The sequence below is a fragment of the Pezoporus occidentalis genome, unplaced genomic scaffold (assembly GCF_034315485.1).
Source record: "Pezoporus occidentalis ecotype Australia unplaced genomic scaffold, CSIRO_AGI_Poc_V1 ctg108, whole genome shotgun sequence".
Taxonomy (NCBI): Eukaryota; Metazoa; Chordata; class Aves; order Psittaciformes; family Psittacidae; genus Pezoporus; species Pezoporus occidentalis.
In genome coordinates, this window is record NW_026912865.1 from 4,053,921 (window position 1) to 4,074,038 (window position 20,118).

At 54.0% G+C, this 20,118-nt stretch overlaps 3 protein-coding genes across 7 annotated transcripts in view; 1 reads left to right on the forward strand and 2 right to left on the reverse strand.

Annotated features, from left to right (window-relative positions):
- Positions 1-357: 357 nt before the first annotated feature.
- ISCA2 (iron-sulfur cluster assembly 2) lies at positions 358-1,804 on the reverse strand. 2 transcript variants are annotated; one of them, XM_062623890.1, is made up of 4 exons: positions 1,648-1,804; positions 1,369-1,537; positions 1,115-1,230; positions 358-923 (listed from the first exon to the last, which is right to left on the reverse strand). In XM_062623890.1, exons 1-4 carry the CDS (start codon positions 1,767-1,769, stop codon positions 749-751), a joined length of 582 nt encoding a protein of 193 aa, XP_062479874.1. In that variant the 5' UTR covers positions 1,770-1,804; the 3' UTR covers positions 358-748. The 2 variants fall into 2 exon arrangements, with proteins under 2 accessions (XP_062479874.1, XP_062479875.1); XM_062623891.1 differs by having other exon boundaries at positions 1,711-1,793.
- Positions 1,805-5,697: 3,893 nt separating this feature from the next.
- On the forward strand, positions 5,698-7,857 carry NPC2 (NPC intracellular cholesterol transporter 2). The gene is made up of 4 exons (XM_062623897.1): positions 5,698-5,851; positions 5,932-6,039; positions 6,287-6,459; positions 7,082-7,857. Exons 1-4 carry the CDS (start codon positions 5,767-5,769, stop codon positions 7,166-7,168), a joined length of 453 nt encoding a protein of 150 aa, XP_062479881.1. The 5' UTR covers positions 5,698-5,766; the 3' UTR covers positions 7,169-7,857.
- A 678-nt stretch (positions 7,858-8,535) lies between these two features.
- LTBP2 (latent transforming growth factor beta binding protein 2) overlaps positions 8,536-20,118 on the reverse strand; it is a 71,538-nt gene continuing 59,955 nt past the window's right edge. For all 4 annotated transcript variants that reach the window (XM_062623939.1, XM_062623930.1, XM_062623920.1 and 1 more), the window contains exons 22-35: positions 19,090-19,212; positions 18,665-18,790; positions 18,445-18,567; positions 18,113-18,244; positions 16,834-16,959; positions 16,069-16,212; positions 15,620-15,811; positions 15,416-15,496; positions 14,655-14,783; positions 14,267-14,407; positions 13,861-14,028; positions 13,047-13,322; positions 12,682-12,831; positions 8,536-9,429 (exon numbers count right to left, since the gene is read on the reverse strand). In XM_062623939.1, the coding sequence (XP_062479923.1) occupies positions 9,263-9,429; positions 12,682-12,831; positions 13,047-13,322; positions 13,861-14,028; positions 14,267-14,407; positions 14,655-14,783; positions 15,416-15,496; positions 15,620-15,811; positions 16,069-16,212; positions 16,834-16,959; positions 18,113-18,244; positions 18,445-18,567; positions 18,665-18,790; positions 19,090-19,212 (2,078 nt within the window). In that variant the 3' untranslated portion in view covers positions 8,536-9,262. The remainder of the gene's footprint in view (positions 9,430-12,681; positions 12,832-13,046; positions 13,323-13,860; positions 14,029-14,266; positions 14,408-14,654; positions 14,784-15,415; positions 15,497-15,619; positions 15,812-16,068; positions 16,213-16,833; positions 16,960-18,112; positions 18,245-18,444; positions 18,568-18,664; positions 18,791-19,089; positions 19,213-20,118) is intronic.

Sequence of the window (20,118 nt, forward strand, 5' to 3'; positions counted from 1 at the left end):
TATATACACACATATTTTTATATATATATAAATACATAGAAGTTATTTTTTATATAAAATTAGTAAGATGTTAATTCTTCCTACCTCCATTTTTCAGCTTTGCTTACTCTAAGTAAAAGCTTTCATTCCAGGGATTGACAGCAAAAACACTGTAGCTTCCTGGGACTAAGAGAAGCCTGCTGGGTAAGAAACCAGCAAAGTATCTGGAAAAGCCCACTGTAGGGGACTGGAGACTTGGCAACACTGGACAGTATACAAGAGAGAAACTCTGAGACCCATTTGGCTGGAAGACAACAGATAAGAGTACCCTGAAAGAATCCAGATTCTCAACACATGGGAATGTACAAGCAATACCCATCAATCTCAAAGAATTTCTTTAGTAAGAACTTTCAGTTGACACACATGCACATATATTATATATATATATAGCCATCCCTTGCAGAGATAAGCAGTGCAGTGGTTCCATGCTCAGGACAGGTTAGGCAAGTCAGCACCACCTGGAGGGTGGCTCACAAGGTGCTGAAAATGCTCCCACGTGGACGCTCAGAGCTACTTCATGTTTCTGAAGGAAAGACCAACAAGTCTTGGAGATAGGCTGAATGCAGACACACACAGCTGGAGTCATCTCTAACAGCTGCGTTACAGGATAAGGGAGATGAGAGGAAGCAGCTGGGAAAAGAATGAGCAAAAAACCTCTGAAGACTGCCAGGAAGTGTCCGAAGATTATGTCCGCCCATGGGAACTCTGATCAGAATTTGACAGAGAAGGAAGTCCCACATGAGCAACCTTTCTCTGCCTGGGGGTTGCTCACCACCTGGAAGGAGCTGCGAATCAGCTCCTGGCTGAAGTCCACCATGGAACCTTTCACAAAGGCCAGGCTGTCCACATCCACAACCACGCGGGCACCACCTTGTTCAAATACCCTACAGAAAAGCAGAATATTTAACCATTAGCTGTGCTACAGATCCAACAGAGAAGCACAGCCCGAGCACTTTCTTCATCTCACAGTTTTCTTTCCTTCTGCACAAGATACTATCCATGTCATGCACACCCTTCTTGTCACCTTTGGGAAGAACAGTCACACCTGCCCACCACTACACCCCTTTGCCCTTGCCTGTCATCAGGATTGATAACTGTGTCCAAGGAAAACTTGTACTGAAATCCAGAACAGCCACCTCCTTCAACCTGCAGCCTGAGAAACTCTGAGCCTTCTGTGATCTCCAACAGCCTCTGCAAAGAAAAGGACAAGAATTAAAAGACCTGCTGACAAACTAGGGAACACTCAGGTGCCTCCCCTACGTGCCTCTAACAGAGCACAGTTCGGAAACCCCTTCCAGGGACACCCGAGCTGCCTCCCACCGTCCCTACCTTCACGCAGCTCTCACTGAGAAAGATCTGTCCCTCGCTGGGCTCACTCTCTGTCGGGCCTGGCTGAGAGAAGGACGCTGCCCACCGCAGGGGGTGGCCAACTGCACAGGCAGGGCCCACCGGGGGCTTTGGCAGCGCTCGTCCTCGGCACAGCGGAGCGGGACACCAGCTGCCTCAGGGAGAAGAGAGGAAAGGGAAGCCTCAGAGGGGTCCCTGCCACACCGCCAGGAATGAAAGCGGGCCCCGTCCCCATGCCCACAGTCGCCACCCCTGCCGCACAGCGGAGATACCGGGCGTCCGCCGAGGGTACCGAGCGGGCCCACAGCCACTACGGAGCGGTACCTCATCCGGCCGCTCAGAGCCAACATCCACCAACGCCTCAGACACCCCGGCGCCGCCATTCTGACCCCTGTAACCCCCCAGCGCCCCGCCCCACCCCCGCCCTCCCATTGGCTGCCGCCGACCATGCTTCCGGCCAGGTGCTAATGGCGCCCGCTGAAGCGGAAGTGATGAGCCGGCGGGGGTTGCTAGGCAACGCGCTGCCCGCCCCAGCGGGCCCACCTCGCCGTGCGGAGCCGCGTCCCGCTGCGTGCAGAGGTCGGCTGCTGGCTCGACAAAGCCCCCCAGACCGATGGAGCTCTGTACAAAGGCACGAAGCTGCCGTCTGTCCTTGGAGGTGTTTGTTCGCACAACCAGGAGTGCTTACGGAGGGATATAAAGCAGTACAAAAATAAATAGTAATAAATAACGCAGCACTCTATGTAGAACGTGTTTGTCCTGGAATTGGGTTGTTATACCAAGCGGAACCCAGAGGCTCGGAGGGGGATCAAGGTGGAAGAGTTAGACAAGCTGAGCAGCAAACACAGGGCCTGGGCAGCAGGGCTGTAGTGGTTTCCCTTGATCCTGGCTCTCCTGCCTTGCTCCTTTATCGGGCAGGATGATCTGACATGTGACAGCGGTCTGGCTGGTCGCTCACAGGTGCACCCGCAGTTAAGTCTTTATCTCTTTCTTCCTCATGTGGTTCTGGGGGAGGGATCCTGCTCCTCAACCCGGGCCAGGCCTGTGGAGAGTCATGCCGTGGGATGTGGAGGAAAACCAGTCATCCCAGCAGGAGGGGTTGACTTGGCGCCAGGGGACCTCGGGACACAGTGACGGCTTGCTTTCTCACCATCCTGCTTCACGCAAGTCAATGCTCCGGCAACCATAAGCTTTTGCTTACTTCTCCCACCCTGAGCATGTAAATACAACCTGGTTTGACCTGCTTACTTTTGCCTCCTCTTCGTTCAATTCCAATGACATTAGTATAAAGGCAGGAATGTATCACAGGCAGGGTCCAAGGGGGATGGTATTAATGCAAGTACCTGCAATGGCTGATGAAGCCTCATCAGGCATATTGGAACAGTTTATGTTTTAAGAGAGCATATTGGGGTGTTTCTCTGGTTATTATTAATGTGGCATCTCAAAAGCAGAGCAGGAAAATGCGCCTGCTTTCCATATCACAGTGGCTTTCCTTCTTTCTCCTGTAGAGTGTATTAGACCAATCCCACTGCATTTGTTCATGTTGTGACTCCATTCACTCCAAGCACCTTTTGGATAATAGGTATAGCCCCAGAAACTAGATACTCTACTTTCTAGTGCGTGATACCAGCTAAAACACCTTCATTTTTACCAGTGTTCCGTGTCAGAAGTGTGACAGGTAGTTTCAAGGCACTCAGGATATTGCTCAAATGGTTACCACAGACTGAAAGAATGAGAAAGAGGCCAGTTGGCCTCAATTAATTTAATCTAATTCATAATCCACTATGCTGAGGAGTGACTCAGGTGCTGGGGCTGATTTTCTGAGTGGCTAGGAGGAGTGGGAGTAACTAAGAACAGCTATGCCTTTGCACCTCTTTATTACTTACTGTTGTTTTCCTCCTGTCAGCTTTGTGGTATGGTTTTTATCTCACCCAGAGTGGCACTCCAGGTTTTCTTCCTTCCTGGGCTGTGATTTTGCTGGTCACCTTGCTCCCAATAGCTTGATGCAATCTGTTTTTAGGTTTGGCTATGTTTTGTTTTCCCCTTCTTATTCTGGTCTGTGGTATCTGGGTTTGGGGAGTTCCTTCAGCTCTCCTCAAACACACTGTGTTAAAGAGATTTGCTGTGAGTTGAGAATTGTGCTATTCTCCTCTGCAATGTGTATGCTTAAATCATCTTGTATCTGTTTTGGTGGAAAACCGAGCTTGTTTCAGCGCTTCAGAAACAGGTGATAATAAAACCTCTGGTGTAGTGTTGAATGCGAGAGCGGCTTGTGATGCATTTTAATGTGAATTCTGATGACCTGCAGCAAAAGGAGTATGTTCTGGCTGAGAAAACAGTAAAATTAATTAGTCTCTGTATGTGGATTTTCTTGAGAACCTGACTTTTGTATTCACTGCGGCTGTAGTGCCTGCAAGCCCATCTGTTTACCAAGCTGCAAGTGCAATGCTGTCAGAGGGATTTGGATTCATCGGGTGTAGCTAGCTCATGAAGCGGAACCTTAGACATTTTCCTCACGTAATAGAGGTGTTTAGATTACCAAAATGAAGAACTCAAGTATTCGTCTTGCTGGAAAGAATTTATCTGTTGGCCTGCTTAGTCTTTTCTCCTGGTATTTCTAGACTTCAGCGCAAGCTTGCTGTGAAGTTGTTAATCTGGGAAGAACCCTGTCTGCAGCTGAATTGAGTATGTTGAAATGTTGGGCTCCAAGGTGACCTGGAGGCCCACATCTTGTAACAGATGTCAGATGGGGCATGTGCCTAAAAGCAAGGTCTGTTTGGTCTGTGATGCTTATGCTGCCCTGGGGAACCCATGCTTTAGTGCTGTTATTGCAAAACTCTTAATGTGTGATACCAGCTAAAAACCTTGGGTAGAAGGTTTCTGCCTCTTTCTTATGTAAAGGCCTTGGCTGTAGTTTTACAAACTTACATGTACTAGTTTATTTTTATCAGTCCAGGTCTGGGAGGAATAGATGTGTTAATTCTGATCCTAGTTTCAATTTTTAGTTCTTGCAGACTTGTATCTATGCAGCCACTGCTACTGTGCAAAAGCGTCTGCAAAGCAGAGATATATGGTGAGCCATTTCACGGGAAGGCATCCTGATTTAATGCATTGTGGAATTTGCTCCCGAGTGTGACACTGCTTATCCCGTGAATGTGTGACGGGAGTTTATGGTGTTGCTCTGAGCTGACTGTGATCCTGTTCCCAGCAGTCAGATAGGTGGCTTTGTTTACCAGCTGTAAGACTTGAAGGACAGGGAGAAGGAAAGATGTTCTAAGGGCATGAGTTCCTGTGTGCAAGGAAAAGCCTTTATCTGGGTCAGTTATGAAGAGTGCTGGGTAGGCTTAAATACAGGGCTTGGTCTTAGTAGGGTCTTTGGTTGATTTTTGGTTTGATAGGGCTGCTGTAAGCACTCTGGTCTGCTTGCTTGAGGCCTCTGCAAACCAAAAGCTTACTCAGAAAAAAATATAAGAAAAATAACCCCCCAAAATCTACTCCCCCTTCTGAAGGAAAGGGTCTCTCCTGAAGAACTAACCTGCTCAACAGAGAGGCACAAGAGCAAGACTGGCTCACTCCTGTCAGCACCTCTGGGGTTTCTGATGTGACACCCATGGTGGAGAGCCCGAGCAAAGCGTGGGAGTTTTGCCCCTGAGTCACTTGGCAGCGCAGCTGAGGCTGAGTGTGCACACAGCGGGCTGGGACAGATTGCTGCGGTGGGGAAGCTGTGTCAGCGCTGCCGTGCCCCTACCAAATCAGCACTCATGTGCTTCCTCTGTTGTGTCCCTGGCATGACCCTGTTACGAGTAGCGCTGCTAACATGTGAAACTGGTGAAAAGCTGTAAACTTTAGCTTGGCTCAAAAGCTTTCTGAAGTGTCTTAATTGTCCTCTAGCTCGTCCCAGCACCCGCAGCACAAAGCTGGAGGTCTCTGGCATTTCACAAGTTTGAGAAGCGGGACTAACTTGTATGAGCAGCAACCACCACGTTACTGAGCACATGTCACTCTTAGCACTCGGGTTACTCAGCTTTCGACATGTAGATGATGAGGTATGGAGTAAGTAACGAGTAAGACTACTGCGCTGGCTTCCTCGAAGGTGCCCCCCAGCCCATCGCGGGGCTGTACCTGAGCGCGTCCCTCAGCTGCTGCCCTTGGGCGCTGCCTGTCTACCACAGCACGGGGCCTGGCTGTCGGAGCGCCGCACCCGCGCCCGCCACCCTCTGCCAGCCTACCCCCAGGCGGCCCCCGAGCGCACGGGGCAGCGGACGTGCACCGGGGCGGGGCGCTCCCCAGCTGACCGCGGGGCGGGGCCGCCGCTCTCATGTGACACCGCGGCGGAGCTGCTGCCGCCGTCGCTCAGCTCCCGCTGCTGTTGCTGCCGCCATGGTGTCGTCCCCGCTCGTCCTGCTCCTGGCGCTGGGCGCCGCCGCCACTGCCCTGGCCGAGCCCCTCCGCTTCGTCGACTGCGGTGAGTTTCTGCAGGCAGCGGCGGGTGGCGGAGGGGTCAGCAGGCGGAGAAGGCTCGGTAAGCCCGGCTGTTCCTTGCAGGTTCCATAGACGGCAGCATCCAGGAGGTGAACGTGAGTCCGTGCCCTACGCAGCCGTGCCTGCTCCACAAGGGAACGTCCTACAGCATCAACGTGACCTTCGCCAGCAGTGAGCATCGGCGCCCTAGCTGGGGTGCCGGGTGGGCTGCGCGGGGGGGGGACCCCTCGGTCCTACTGCGTGGAGGGGAATGTGGAAGGGTGGCTGGAAAGGGTTCTGAGTGGGAAGAAGTGGCCGGTGATGAAGAGCGTCCCTTAGTTGTGTTCTTGCAGCTTCTAGGCTACGTGGAAGGGAGGGTATAAGGTAGAAATGGGTTCCTTGCTCTGATGCTGTGCTCACACTTCTCCGTGTTCTGCAGAGATTGAGAGCCAGGGCAGCAAAGCAAGGGTGTACGGTGAGATGCTGCACGTGGACATCCCCTTTCCCATTCCTGAGCCTGATGGATGCAAGTCGGGGATCCAGTGCCCCATTCAGAAGGGCCATTCCTACAGCTACCTGAATAAACTCCCTGTGAAGAGCGAGTACCCCAGTGTAAGTAAGCAGGCAGCTGGCCTGCTCCTCAGGGATACTGACCTTCATGGGCCAGGTCCTCCCCCTGCCTTGAAGGAACACCTTGTCCTGTGGTGTTAGGGAAGGGGTTAGAAGACTCCTTAGACTACGTTTGAACTTCTGCTGTGAGCATGACTTTTGTTTCAAGTTCCCACTTTGGGATAGACCCAGCAGAGGAAGCAGCCTGCTTCCAGCTGCAAAGAAGTGGCTTCAGCTGCCCAAGTATCCTCCTGTACTATGCCTCCCTGCAGAGCCTGCTGCATTCAGCCAAATTCTCCCAAACTGGGGGTGCTTGGCTCCAGGGTGCAGTTCAGCTGGGAGGCTGCAGGGTGTTTCCGCTCTGCTTAGAGAGTGAGGATCTGAGTGCAGTTGTGTGAACATCTGTGTCACGCAGCTGAGCCCTCCATCCATGTAAGGTGTTCCAGGTGTTGCTGCAGGACCATGGCCCACCTACTGCAGCAGGGGCAATACCCCACTTCTGTTCTCTCTGTGCAGAGCTCCCAAGACCTCTTTGCTCCACAGAAGTGATAACTCTCCTCTCCATGTCCTTGCCCTGCAGTTCCCTGAACACTCTCATTTCCCTCTGCTCTTCTCTTGCTTTCAGATTAAACTGATTGTGAAGTGGGAGCTGGTGGATGACCAAGACCAGATGTTGTTCTGCTGGAAGATACCAGTCCAGATCACCAGCTGAGGAGCCCTTTAGTAGGGCTTGGGGAGGGGAAAAACAGAAGACAACACAGGCCAAATTCTTTTATATAATAAGCATTTCTTACTGCTTCCTTCAGAGCTCTGCAGCCTCTGAGCAGCCAGTACCGTGTTCATGCAAGGTCAGCCATGGGCAGAGGGCTCTTACTCCCTTTAGAGTCCCCTGAGTGTTCTCAGCAGCTCAAGGGAGAGCAGTGCCTGCTGCAGAAGTGACTGAGCCTCATTCTCCAGCTGCTCTGTGGAGGCACATTAGTTGTTTGAAATGGAGCTGTGTGTTCTCTCAGAGGAATTTCTCTGTGATGAACCTGGCTAGTATCTGAGCTGCTACCTGGTAACCCTTCAGTGCCTCTTCTAGAATGCCAGCTACATCCACCCTCCTGTGCTTCTCCTGCTACATCACGACTGGGATGCCCCTGGGACCCATGTTTGCCATTCATGCAGCTGAAGGAGAGGAGACTTCCCCTGAGCTGGCAGCCTGCTCTGTCCTGGGCCCGCTTGTGCCGGTAGGACTGCAGCTGGAACACTTCTTTATGGATGCAAAGCCAAATGGCATTTGGCGTCTCTGCAGGGATGATTCTTTCTCTAATCAATGGTTTGCACTACTACTAACTTGGAGCTGCTGGGAGCTCCTGAACCTCTTTTTATAACTTTCCTTTTAATAAATGCTATATATTACTTGCTTCTGTGTCTTCTGTGAGTGGAGAGGAGCAGAGTGGCTGAGCATCTTCTAGTTGGGGTTGGGCTCGTCTTGCTTTTCAGCTGAAGGTATGGTGGCCTGAGCACGGGTGATGTGTGAGTAGCCAGGCATCTCTGCTGCTGGCTGCCAGTGTCAATCGGGCAATGCCTGTCTGTGCTGCTGGCTGCCAGTGTCAATCTGGCAATGCCTGGCTGTGCTCCTGCCTTGCTGGTCCTGTGCTGCCCTGAAACTGTGTAAGGGCCCCCTGAGGAGGTGGTGGTAGAGGTCATGGCCTTGCTTGCTGCACCATAGGTAAAGGCTGTTCTAGTGAGGGCTCTGGGGCTGGACCAACAGGCTCCAAAACTTGCCAACTGCAGAAACCTACACACTCTCATGCTTAAATGCCAGCCCCCCTGTGTGTGAACAAGGCAAGGTCTGAGCAGCAGCAACTGCCGTGCTGTCTTGTGGGGATGGAGCTGGCTCTTGCTGCTGGCACTGAGTTTGAGAGATAAGCAAGAATTTGGCATGGCAAGAGTCTCTGCTCTGCCTCAGGAGGAGGCTGGGTGCCAGCATGAGAGATAAGAGCTGGCTTACAAGAGTGTGGTGGCCTTGCTGGGCTGGACCCACAGGGAAGATGTGGATCTAGTACCCCCTCGGCAGAGGCAAGACAAGCATAGTTCTGAGCAGCCCCAGTGTCCTGAGCCACAGGGGCCCAAAATAAATGTTTTATTTAACAACATGAGAGAAGTTTCCAACAGACTCGGTTAAAAAACACACAAAAAAACAAAAAGAGAGTCACCAACAACTTTACACAAAGGAAGCCGCGCTTGTCCCCCTGCCCAGCAGCGTGGGGCACAGAGGGATGTGCCCGGCTAAGGGCTGCGCCTGGGCTGGCCAGCAGTGAGAGCTGGCTCTGGGGCCCCTCCGGCCTCTCCCCACACCCCAGGGCTAGGCAGCCGTTTTAGAAAGCTGGGGTCACCCCCTCTCAAAGCTCTGGACAGAGGGCTGGATGCTTCACGAGGAGCAGGGCCAGCACCCACGGTGTGGGTGAGGCGTGTTGCTAGATCAGTGCAGCAGCAGCAGGGAGATGAAACCCCTTTCTTGCAGGGTGAAGTGGGGAGGTTGGGGCTGTGTGGCAGGGGAAAGTGTCCTGTGAGTTTCAACGGCATGGGGTGATGCGATGGATGCTGGGAGCCGGGGTGGGCTCTGCTGCAGCAGGAGCAGGGGCTGGCAGGATGCAGGGGGTGCAGAGGCTGGGATATCAGCCCTTCACCTGCAGAGAGAAGGTGGTGGAGAAGTTGTGCACTTTGGAGGGGAAGGAGCAAAGAGCCTTGAAACACCCGCAGCCTCAGGGGGCCCTTCTCCGTGCAGGAGGGGAGCACCCTCACCCCTGCTCCCCTAGAGCTACGCTGCTGCTGAACTCTGGGCTGTCTGGGGCACGCAGTGGTGGGGCTGGGCCAGGGCTATGTAGCCTGGCAAGCAGTGGCAGCGGTAGGAGCCCTCCGTGTTCTCGCAGGTGCCGCCCTGGCAGAGGGGCTCAGGGCCTCCCACCTCCTCGCACTCGTTGATGTCTGCAAGGAGAAGGACAGGGGTGAGCCAGTGGCACAGCGAGCATTCCCAGCCACAGCCACCTCCTTGTGCCCCTGCCACCCCACAGGTGCCCAATTCCCACCCCCTGCACCTCCAGGATGTCCATGACCCCTCCAGCCTCCCCACACCCCTCAGCACACCGACAGAGCCCCCTTACTACCCAAGGGTGACATCCCCAGCATTTAGCATCGACCAGCACAGGAGGGAGTCCCCCCACCCCCAGCAATGCACAAGAGATAAGGTGTCCTGCAGTTCATGACGCCTCTGGGTTAGCAGATTCATCTAAGTTGCTGCTTAGAAAGCAGCACAGGATCTGGGAGAAAGACCACCTCCAACCTTGGAAAATGCCCTTTCCTGATCCACAAGGCTGACAAGGCAGATGATGGTGGCCCTGAGCGGCGGATCATCATCACCAGGACCAGAACAAAGAGGGACCTCGTGCTACGCAAACAAGGGCTTGTTTTATTAACCCACAAACTGTGTGAAAGGGCTCACTTGGCTGGCTTGTGGCTGAGCTAGTGTGCATGCAAGCCTACAGCAGCTGCCCTGCTGCTAAATGCACTTCCCTGACATCCTGCCAGAGCCACCCCCAACTTGCGGTGAGGCCACCAGCTAGGCAGAGCATCCCTGTGCACCCCAGAGCCGTTGTCTGCACTCACAGGACCACAAGAGCCCAAATCCTCACCTGCCACGGCAGGTCCAAACCCTCTGACCACAAACTCCAGCCTCACCCCCCACGTATCAGCAGGAAGCAGGAGTGAGGAGCAAATGATGGGTTCAGCCTGCCATGCAAGGGAGAGTGAAGGCCCAGGCAGTGACTGATGGACTCCAGGAGGGCTGGAAAGCTCTGCCGCCCTGGGACCTCAGGTTGTCCCTAGCTCAGGTGGAGGGGGCTATCTGGCAAAGAAAGAGAAGCGCAACCCCAGGGAAGGAGGCTGGAAGCAATTCCTTCAGGTAAGGTGGAAGGAAGCACAGCAGTCATGTGAGAAGGAGGAGAGGGGAAAGGTGAGATGAGAGCCTGAGAAACACGGCAGCCTTCATATACAGCCAAAGCAATGGTAGAATGGGCACTGAGAACTTGGGCTAAACCTCAGGACCAGAACATCACCAAGGATGGGCTTGCTCAGAAGCCCGAAGAAGGGATGTTAGGCAGCACATCAAGGGAGATGTGCTCCACAGCCTGGGAAGCAGACAGACTTGCTGGGGTCTCCAGGGAAAGGTAAATGGGTGAAGAGCTGGCAGGCTGGTTTGGCTGTGGGTCACTGAATTCAAAGAAGTAAAACAAGGCTACTTTAGCTCAGTCACCTGAAAGCCAGAAGCAGCAGAGTTAGTGCTAGCAGTGTGCACCAAGCCCTGGAGCCTGCCCATGCAGGCAGGGGTAGGTAGGCAGGCAGCCCTGCAGGGTGAGGGCAAGCTATCCCCACAGGGAGGGGAGAGGTGAAGCACTGAAGCAGCTGTAGGAGTATTCTACACACCTGAGGTCAGCAAGGTAAAAACTCAGGGGTGACTAAGCACCAAGTAGGAGAACTGAAAGGAAAAATCCAAGATAGGCTCCAGTGTAAAATAAGTGCTAGTTAGTCTAGGACACAAAAGGCAACAAGCAAACACTCCATAAATACATTAGCAGGAAACGCTGGGGAATGTTGGTCTGGTCCTTATCGGTGAGGAAACAAAAGACAGCCGAGCTGGCTGCAGCAGCTGGTGTGGGCTTTGTTCCAGCCATCAAAAATGCTCATGGTGACTAGACAGGGTGCAGACCACATTTGAAGTGTTTGAATAAGGTGAAAGAGCACAGGGTGGGAAAGGCCATACTGTGATAGAGAGGTCTGACTATCAGATAGATAAAGCAGTTACATCCATATTGCTAAAGGCTTGTTGCAACTCATCTTTACATCTTAGTGCTCCTGCAGTCCCTGAAAAGCTGGATGTTCTCTCTGAGATGGAGGGTAAAAGAGGTCTCAGAGACCCGAGGAAGGGTAAATCTGGTGACTATCTTCAAAAAGAGAGAAGGGAGAATCCAGGATTACAGACTGCTCACCCCTATTCCCGTAAGCAGACCAGGTTTGTGAGTGATTAGGTCATAACCCTCCAAAGGATATCAGGGTCATTAAATAGCTGGTGCAGATCTGTTAAGGTCTGATTACATTAAGCCAATCTGGTTCCCTTCAGTGACCTGATAACTGGTCTGTCAGATAAGGGAGAAGTGGTGGATATGATGTGCTTTGGCCAAGGTGAGGATTTCAACACGGTCTCACATGACACACTCAAGCAGACTGAGAAAATACAGTCCAGATGAAACTGCAGCAATTGCACAATGAGCTGCAAAGCTGCACACCAAAGGTAATTAGCAATACCTGTCTGCTACAATAACAGACATTTAAAGCACAGCCTGCAGGAGTCTGTCCTGACCCGTGCTCCATCTAAATGTTGTCATTAAGGTGGGCAAAGGAAGAATTCCCTTGCCTGTAAAATGTATGTGTGTGACACCAGGCTGCAAGCACTTTGCAGCCTTCAGACTCATTCTAATCAAGCAGAGAAGCCATCCAAAATCAACCAGAGAACATTCCCTGAAGGCAAATACAAAAAAATCCTGTGGCCAAGGGAAGTGAAACAGAGGGCACAAATGCAGAACGGGGAGTAACAGCTCAGGCAGCCATTCTGCCCAGCAGCACTTGAGGAGGCAGAGACCATGGGTTTTGTACAAAGAAGCTGCATGACCATGTCACGCAGTAAGAAGCTCAGAGCTAGTTAGGGCTGTGCCTAAGGAAAAAGAGGGTCTTCATCTGCTGAGTGCCTGGGGCCTCAGCTGGCTTGAGGAGCTGCTCTGTGAAAAGGATGGAGGCATGGCATAGGGATGTAGAGGAAGTGCTAAGAGATGCTTTAGAGACCGTGTCTCATAGGGCAGGGTAGAAAGCGAGGAATTTCACCAGGGCAGTGATGAATGCTGGGGAAATTAAACCGGGATACGGTAGCAGTGGTTGGTGATGTAGAAGGGTGCTACGCCAAAAAGTTGTCAATCAGCTGCTCCCCGCAGCGGACAGAGTCGGCTGACCTAGCTGCCAGCAGAGAGTGGCCGGCTGAACCCCCAGAAAGGTCTTCCCAGCCCTAAGGGAAGGAAGCACCCGGGAGCAGGGACTCCTCCGGCAGCTGTCCCGGCCAGGACCGCCAGGGAGCGACAGCCGCCAAGGGATGAGGGGCCAGGCTGCCCGCGCTGCCGGCCCGGCCCCGCTCACCCATGCAGGCCATGCGGGTCATGTCCAGCTGGAAGCCGTCGAAGCAATCGCAGGTGTAGCCCTCCCGGACGCGCACACAGCGCCCGTTCTCGCAGCCGTTGAGGATCCCGCACTCCTCAGCCTGCAGCCCCTCGAAGCCCTCGTAGAGGCCTGGAGGGTGGTAAGGTGCTGTTAGAGCAGGGTGACCCTCCACGTGTGGAGGGACGTCAGGCACACGGTGAGATGATACTGGCAAGGCCAGCACTAACACAGCAGCCAGAAGCGCTGAGCTGGCAGCTCCCAACATCTGCCTGGGGTGGGAGCTGCCAGGCAGTGCCCACACAGGCTGGGTGGGAAACCACCTCTCTGTGTCTCCCAGTACTCACCCGTTTGGCTGGGCAGGTAGTGGGGTGGGGACCGCCCTGGGCCATGATGGAGAGGGGTGCCACGAAACTCGCTGTTGGGTTCCCTCCGAGGGAAACCACCATCTGGATTTCCATACTCAGACTCCAGGTAGTTGTAGTAGGGGCCCATATCTGGGCTGGCAAGGCCGTAGTGGGGGTCTTCCAAGCCTGGTCCATACTCATACCTAGGTCTTTCTCGGAGCTCGGCCCCTCTCTCACTGTCTTCACTGGCCCCATTACACAGGAAAGCAAAATCAGCTGCAAGTGGTGAGAGAAAAGGAAGGGTCAGTGCAGCCTGGCTCAAGAGAGGTAGGTCTGGTATGGCCAGAGTGTACATCCACACCAGGCAAGCAGAGCCAGGCCTCTGTTCAATGGCCTCCAAAGCTGCAGCTCTGTAGCTCACTGATGAGACCCCATCTTCAAGAAAACCAGTTCCTGTCTGGAGCCAGCAAGGCCCTGAGCAGCAAAACCTCCAGTTCTCAGCATGCTCCCATCCCAGCCTGCTACCGCCTCACCTCTCCTAAGCTACACAGGAGCAGTGGGATGCACAGAGCAACTCTCCCCTCAAACACCTTGGACTCCTTGCACCCATTTCAGGTACATCCTATCCATGGGTGCAACACAGCTGTGGAGAAACAGGGGGTTCACCCACTCCTTGGACTGGCTTTGGCAATGCAGGTAACAAAAGGAGCTCTTGCTGCAGCTGTATGTGGCTGACCCTGCAGGACATGACCAGTGGCACCCCAGCCCTCCCCCACCTCTGCTGGGGGATGCTTGCCTATGCCACCCCACTCACCGGAGGACCTGTGTGGGCAGAGCGCACAGTTCTGGCCCCAGGCTTCACCAAGCCGGCAGCAGCACTCAGTGTACGTGGTCTGCTCGCCGTGCAGCAGGTCTTGGCAGATGTAGTCGGCAACGGTCTGCCAGCAGACATCCAGGTGGATTTCATACTCCTCCGAGGCATCTGCGAGTGACACAAGCAAAGGAGGCTATGAGAATCATGCAGAAGAGTGCCACCTCACCTTTCCTGAGAGGGACAACCATGTGCCCCAGCTCCTGCACCCCCTGCCCTGGCTGTACATGTGAGGCTGCTGGCACACCTCAGTCTGACACAAAATCCTACCCTGTGCTCTCTCCCAGAGGACTGACCCACAGGGTGGATGTCAGGGTGGAGGTGTGCTGTAACAGGGGCGGGGGCTCACCTGCCCTGCTGGAGAGGTTCACACACCGGTTGCCGGTCGCATCCAGCACGAGAGGGAGACTGCAGAAGCAGTGGTAGGAGCCATCCGTGTTCAGACACTCGCCGTTGATACAGTACACTTCATTCTGACACTCGTCCTGGTCTGCCCACACACAAGGACAAAGCAACATTTCAGACTGATAGATGTGGGCAATGCAGCCCTTTCCCTGCCTAAACAGGGATCTTGGGGGTTCTTGCCACCTTCTCCCCTGTTCCCCAGGAGGTTCCCGTGAAGCTTGTCACCCAGACCTGGCCTTGTAGCATGGGCAGCAGGGAAAACTCTGGGTGCAGCAGCACAGCTGTCCCTCCATGTGCAGTGGGGTGCCCACTGCTCTTTGAGGCCGTCTTACCAACACACTCAAGCTTGCTGGAGTCATAGAAGTAGCCTGTACGGCAGAAGCACTTATAGCCTGGCACTGTATTCAAACACTGTCCATTGCGGCAGAACTCAGAGCCGAATATCTCACACTCGTCCATGTCTGAGAGAAGAATGGAGGGAACGAGAGAGCATCTCAGTGAGCAGAGCCATGGGAGCAAGGTGGCCCAGGTGCTGTATCTGCAGAAAGCTGGCACAGCACCTTGGCCTGGATCACTGGCAGGGACCCAAGTGAGCCCCCACCTCTCCCACCGGCCCCATGCCTGGGAGCAGAGAGGGAAGCATCCACAGGCAGAGCAGGAGGAGGGATGACAGGGAGCAGGATACTTTCACAGGTAGGAAATTCATGTATGTTTCTGAAAGGTTGAGAACACAATCCCCTGGAGGTGATGTGCAAAAGACTGAGCCAGCTGGCCACTGGGAGATCTGATTAGTAACTGGAAGTGTTGTGTCTCACTAGACCCCATCCCTGGCTCAAAATGGGCATAGATTTGCACCAAGAAAGAACCACTGCTTTCAGTGAGGCAAGACTGGAAGAAGGAGCATTGCCAGCTTGGCGATACTGGCAATTTGGCATTTCTCTGGATGGAGGAAAGCAGCAGCAGGATGCTCACACCCCCCCACCACATCCCCCATCCATAACTCCAGAATACCCACAGATACTTCTGTGGATGTATCTCCAGGCAAAGCTTTGCACCACTCCCTCCCTCTTTCCGCCAGACTAAATGAGAGTACCTGTGAAAGAGACTTTTCCTGAGAGTGGATCTTCCTGGGGAATATAGCCTTTCCCAAGAGGGCAGATCTCTTGGTACTCCACTGGCCAGGAGGCAGATGCCAAGGGGAGATGGGAAGTAAAGAAAACAGCCTGTTAGTGCAACCAAGGTGGAGCTCGAAGGCAGAGCACTGGTCTTGCCTGGTGTGGTGCGGCCATAGTCCTACCTGTGCCTGGGATGGGGCAGGGGTAAGTCTCACAGTTGTCACCCCAGGCTGCCCCCACAGTACAGCAGCATTCCTCCTTGGTGATGTTCTTGGCCAGGACGCTGTCACACAGGTGAACATCGCTGATGTGGTAGTAGCACTGCTTGCGCTCTGTGCCATCAGAGAGGTGGGCTGTGTGTGTCTCAGGGCCCTCTAGAAGACACCAGAGCAGAGATGGGATGGGGTCCTTGGCACCCCAACGCAGCATCCCACACCTAGGAGGTCCCAGAGCACACCCATCACCAGCAGCTTGGCCTTCCCAGGTGCTCACTTTCAGGCTCCTCAGTTCCTCCCACATGAAAGCTTGCCTGTCCCTGCATGGGCTTGTACAGCTTTGTCTCATCCCAGCCAGGACTACCACACTCCTGCTATAGCTGATACTCATGCTTCTGTTCTGGCTGCCTACTCACCCAAGGCTGCTCGGGGCTGGCACTGCCCTGCCTCTGTATCGTATTCCTCATGGTCACTGGGGCAGAGGCACAGGAAGGATCCCTCCACGTTCTCACAAAGTGCAGTCCCGCACACAGCGACCATCAGCTCGCACTCATTCACATCTGCAAAGGAAGGGGCAGTGGTGGGCAGCGGAAGCCCTCCCTCTGCATGGACACCCTTTGCAGCACGGGGTCACCCTTCAGCAGGGAGATGGAAGCTGCTAGGGACAAGCTCAGAGCTGTGCTCACACCATGGCTCAACACAAGTCTGGCAAGAACTTCCTGCCCTGCTTTCAATGGATTCAAGGAGCCTGAACTACAGCATGTAGCGAGTCACTGGGTCACAGAATCATCCAGCTCTGAAGGGATCAGTGGAGGTCTCTAGTTCAATACCCTGTTCAAAGAAGGGTCAGTTATGAGATGCCACTAGGCTGCTCAGGGCTTTTTCTTCTTGGGCGTTTAAAACCTCCAAGGACAGCAACTGCGCAGCCATCTTGGGCATCTGTTTCATTGCCTGACTGTCTTAATGGTGAAAATGTTTTTTTTTTAATAGTTCATGCTGCCCATTCTCCCTGGGCACCTATTTTTGCCTGGTGTTTTGCTCCATGAGCTGCCCAGTCCATGGCTGGGATTCTCCATGCACAGATGCAGTCCCCATCCATGCTCTGGCAGCATGTGTCACCAGCCTGGCTTCTGCCTATGCCTTTTCCTTACTGACTGGTGGGGTAATCGCAGGAGACTCACCAACGCAGTAGTGTCCAGAGGGCGAGATCTCATAGCCACGGTCGCAGAGGCAGCGGAAAGAGCCATCCGAGTTCTCACAGAAGCCATGGCTCCCACACAGCGTCTCATTGGCACACTCATCTATGTCTGCAGCAGAACAGAGAGCAGGGATTGCCCTAGACCCCACCTCTCCAAGTGGACTCCCCCCACCCAGGCCCTTCTGCTCTGACCCCAAGACCTGGGGATGAGGCAAGCATTCCCTTGATGTGAGGGACTCCACTGCTGTGTGTGTGTCAAGAGAAGCTTCTTGCAACATCCAGTGCTGCAAAGGGTCCACGTGGATTGAGAGGCAGGAGCAGGGTGGGAATGGGAAATGAATGGCAACTGTGGGAGGTGGGTGGCAGGGGCAACTGAGGGTAGCACAGGTTCCTGCAGAGGAGTAAAGGGACACAGAGCCTATAAGTTCACATCAGGAGGAGATACAAGGGTGCAACTGAAACGTGTGGGGCAGGTGCAGACAGATCAGCAGACCTAGGATGATACCTTCATGCCCTGTTCTTGACCTGGTCCTTCTCCAGCTGCTATAGTGCCAGGGAGTAATCTCTGCCTAGCTACAGCCTGGTGGGTTTGGACAATCATAACTGGGTCCTCTGCAGGGTTTACAGCCCTGCTGGCTGCATCCTGCTCCCCTCTTACTTCTGCATGGGGGAGATTTCCCAGGAGCAGTTGGAGCAGCTGCGTGCCCACAGCCTGCTGCTCCTAAGGCCAGGAGCAGCTCCACATGCTAAATCCTGGCTCAGGCCAGAGCCCAGTAGCTGGCAACAGCTCCTCCTTGCTGCAGCCTTCTACCCGAGCTGTGGATGGGAGCCTTGGAAACTGCAGAATCCCCTTTGCTGGAGCCTAAACTCCAAACCCAGACTCAGCCTAGCACAGAGTGGTACCAGCAGCTTCTCCTCTCACCCAGCCTTGCCAGGCAGGTGACTGGCACAGGCAGAAGCCCCAGCAAGCACAGCTTACAGTGATCTGTGGTCCAGCCCCAAGCATGGAATGGCTGTAACCTGCCCAGGACTCTCCCAGAGCGGAAAGCAGCACAAGGCAGTGTCTGTTCCAGATGCCAGGAAGAGAGAAGTCTAGACACAAGCAGGCAGCTCAGCCAAGAAAACAAACTCAGCATTATCTGCCTCTCCACCAGCCACACATTTCCTCCTCCTCCTTCTCCCCCATGCCCCTGGCAGAGATGTTCCACAGCCACCCTGTCCCTGCCAGGAAGAGGGACAGGGACACTCGGGGCTGTACTCACCAATGCAGTCACCCAAGGGGGTCCAGTGGAAGCCAGGCTGACAGCCCATGATACAGCGGTAGGAGCCCAAGCTGTTCTGGCACCGCCACGTGCCACAGATGGCATCCCCATATTCTTTACACTCATCCACATCTGCAGGGAGGAGGGAAAGGGGATGAGGATTGTCACATGGAGACTCTGCTTGCTTACTGCAGCACCCAGGTCAAGTTCAGTCCCTCTTACAAGATACCAGCAACTTTGGGTGCTGGGAACAGAACCACCCTCCCCCATGCACTCTCTGCATCCACCACCCCCACATCCCAGGGGCCTGATCTCCCCAAATGAGCTCTCACCCACGCAGTCATCAGTCTCCTGGGAGTGTTTGAACCCATTTTCACACAGACACCTGTAGGAGCCTTCTGTGTTCAGGCACTGGCCTTGTGAGCACCGGGACTTGTCTGCGCATTCATCCACATCTGCAGAACCAGGCCAGAAGTGTCAACCTGGATCTTGCAGCCAGGAAGAGAGCAAAGGACAGGGCCTGAGGTGTGTCCCTGCCATCCTGCAGCTCACCTTGGCAGTTGACACCGCCAGCCACGTTTGAGAAGCCAGGAGCACAAATGCAGAAGTAGGATCCATGACTGTTGAGACACTTGCCACTGGGACTACAGATCTCACTGTTCAGGCACTCATTCACATCTGCAGAGGGAGCAGAGTCAGGACCATGCACCCAGCACTGGGACATATCCTTCACCAAAGCCACATGGATTTCCTCTCCCCAGTCTCTAACAGGCAGCTCTCGCAGGGCACCTGGACCCTGGTTTTCTCGCCATGGAGACAGAGATCTTCCCTGTTCGTGGTGATCCTGCATTTGGCTACAACCTTACAGATGTGCCATGCATGTTGGCATCACCTGCCTTGCCCCTAGCATCCTCCCTGACAAGAAAGAAGGAGGATCCATAGGGAGGCTCAGAGGGCTGAAGGGATGGGGTTTGTACCTGTGCACATGGTGCCATTGATGAGCTCAAAACCAGCCTGGCACTGGCACTCGTAGGAGCCTGGGGTGTTCCTGCACTCTCCCCCCAGGCACTGAACAGCAGGGTCCTCACACTCATCCATATCTGCCAGAAAGGACACAGCACAGAGTGAGACCCCAGCCCTTGCCACTGCTAGAGAATATCCCCGCCCAGAGAAGCCATCACCCAGCTTGCTGCCCTGCAAGGTGGGTTTGAGCTGCTCTCCCACATCATCCTGTCGCAGCAATATGATGGCAGATACTCCCTGTTACAGGGATGTGAGGATTCAGCCCAGACCCTTCACTTCCCTCTATTATAGGGACCAGGATAAACAGGATCCAAGCATCAAGTCAGTGGTGCCCAGAGACAGGACCAGAGGAAATGTGCACAAACTGAAACACAGGATGTCCCATTTGAACATGAGGGAGCACATTTTTACTGTGAAGGTTACTGAATACTCGCACAGGTTGCCCAAGGTAGTCATGGAGTCTCCCTCCCTGGAGATATTCAAAAGCCATCTGGACATGGTCCTAAGCAACCAGCTCTAGGTGGTGCTGCTTGAGCAGGTCCCTTTCAACCTCAGCCATTCTGTGACTCTGTAAGCACAGGGATACTGTTAACCCTTCTGTCCATTTCCAGCAGAGCTCTGCACTGGGTACCACAACCACCAAGAGGCCAGTGCAGAGCTACAGCTCTTGACAAACCCTCTCTTCAGCCAACTGCACAAGAGCAAACACCAGGAAAGTAACCCAGCACTAGCCATACCTTCTGCAGCTCTGCTTTCCTACCTGCCAGACTTGCAAACAACGTCCTTGTCCTGGCAAAGCTGGACGGGGGCCTACATCAGCTCTTATTCAGCTGCAGAGCTCCACACAAACCCTCTCCCACCCAACTCCTCCAGGCCTTGGCCAGAGTCTGCTGGCAGTATTGAGGATTTTGCTCACAGCAGAGGACAGAGGGGTACCTTCCCTCTGACAGAGGCTGCCAGATGCCAGCAGTCTGCCACTGCCT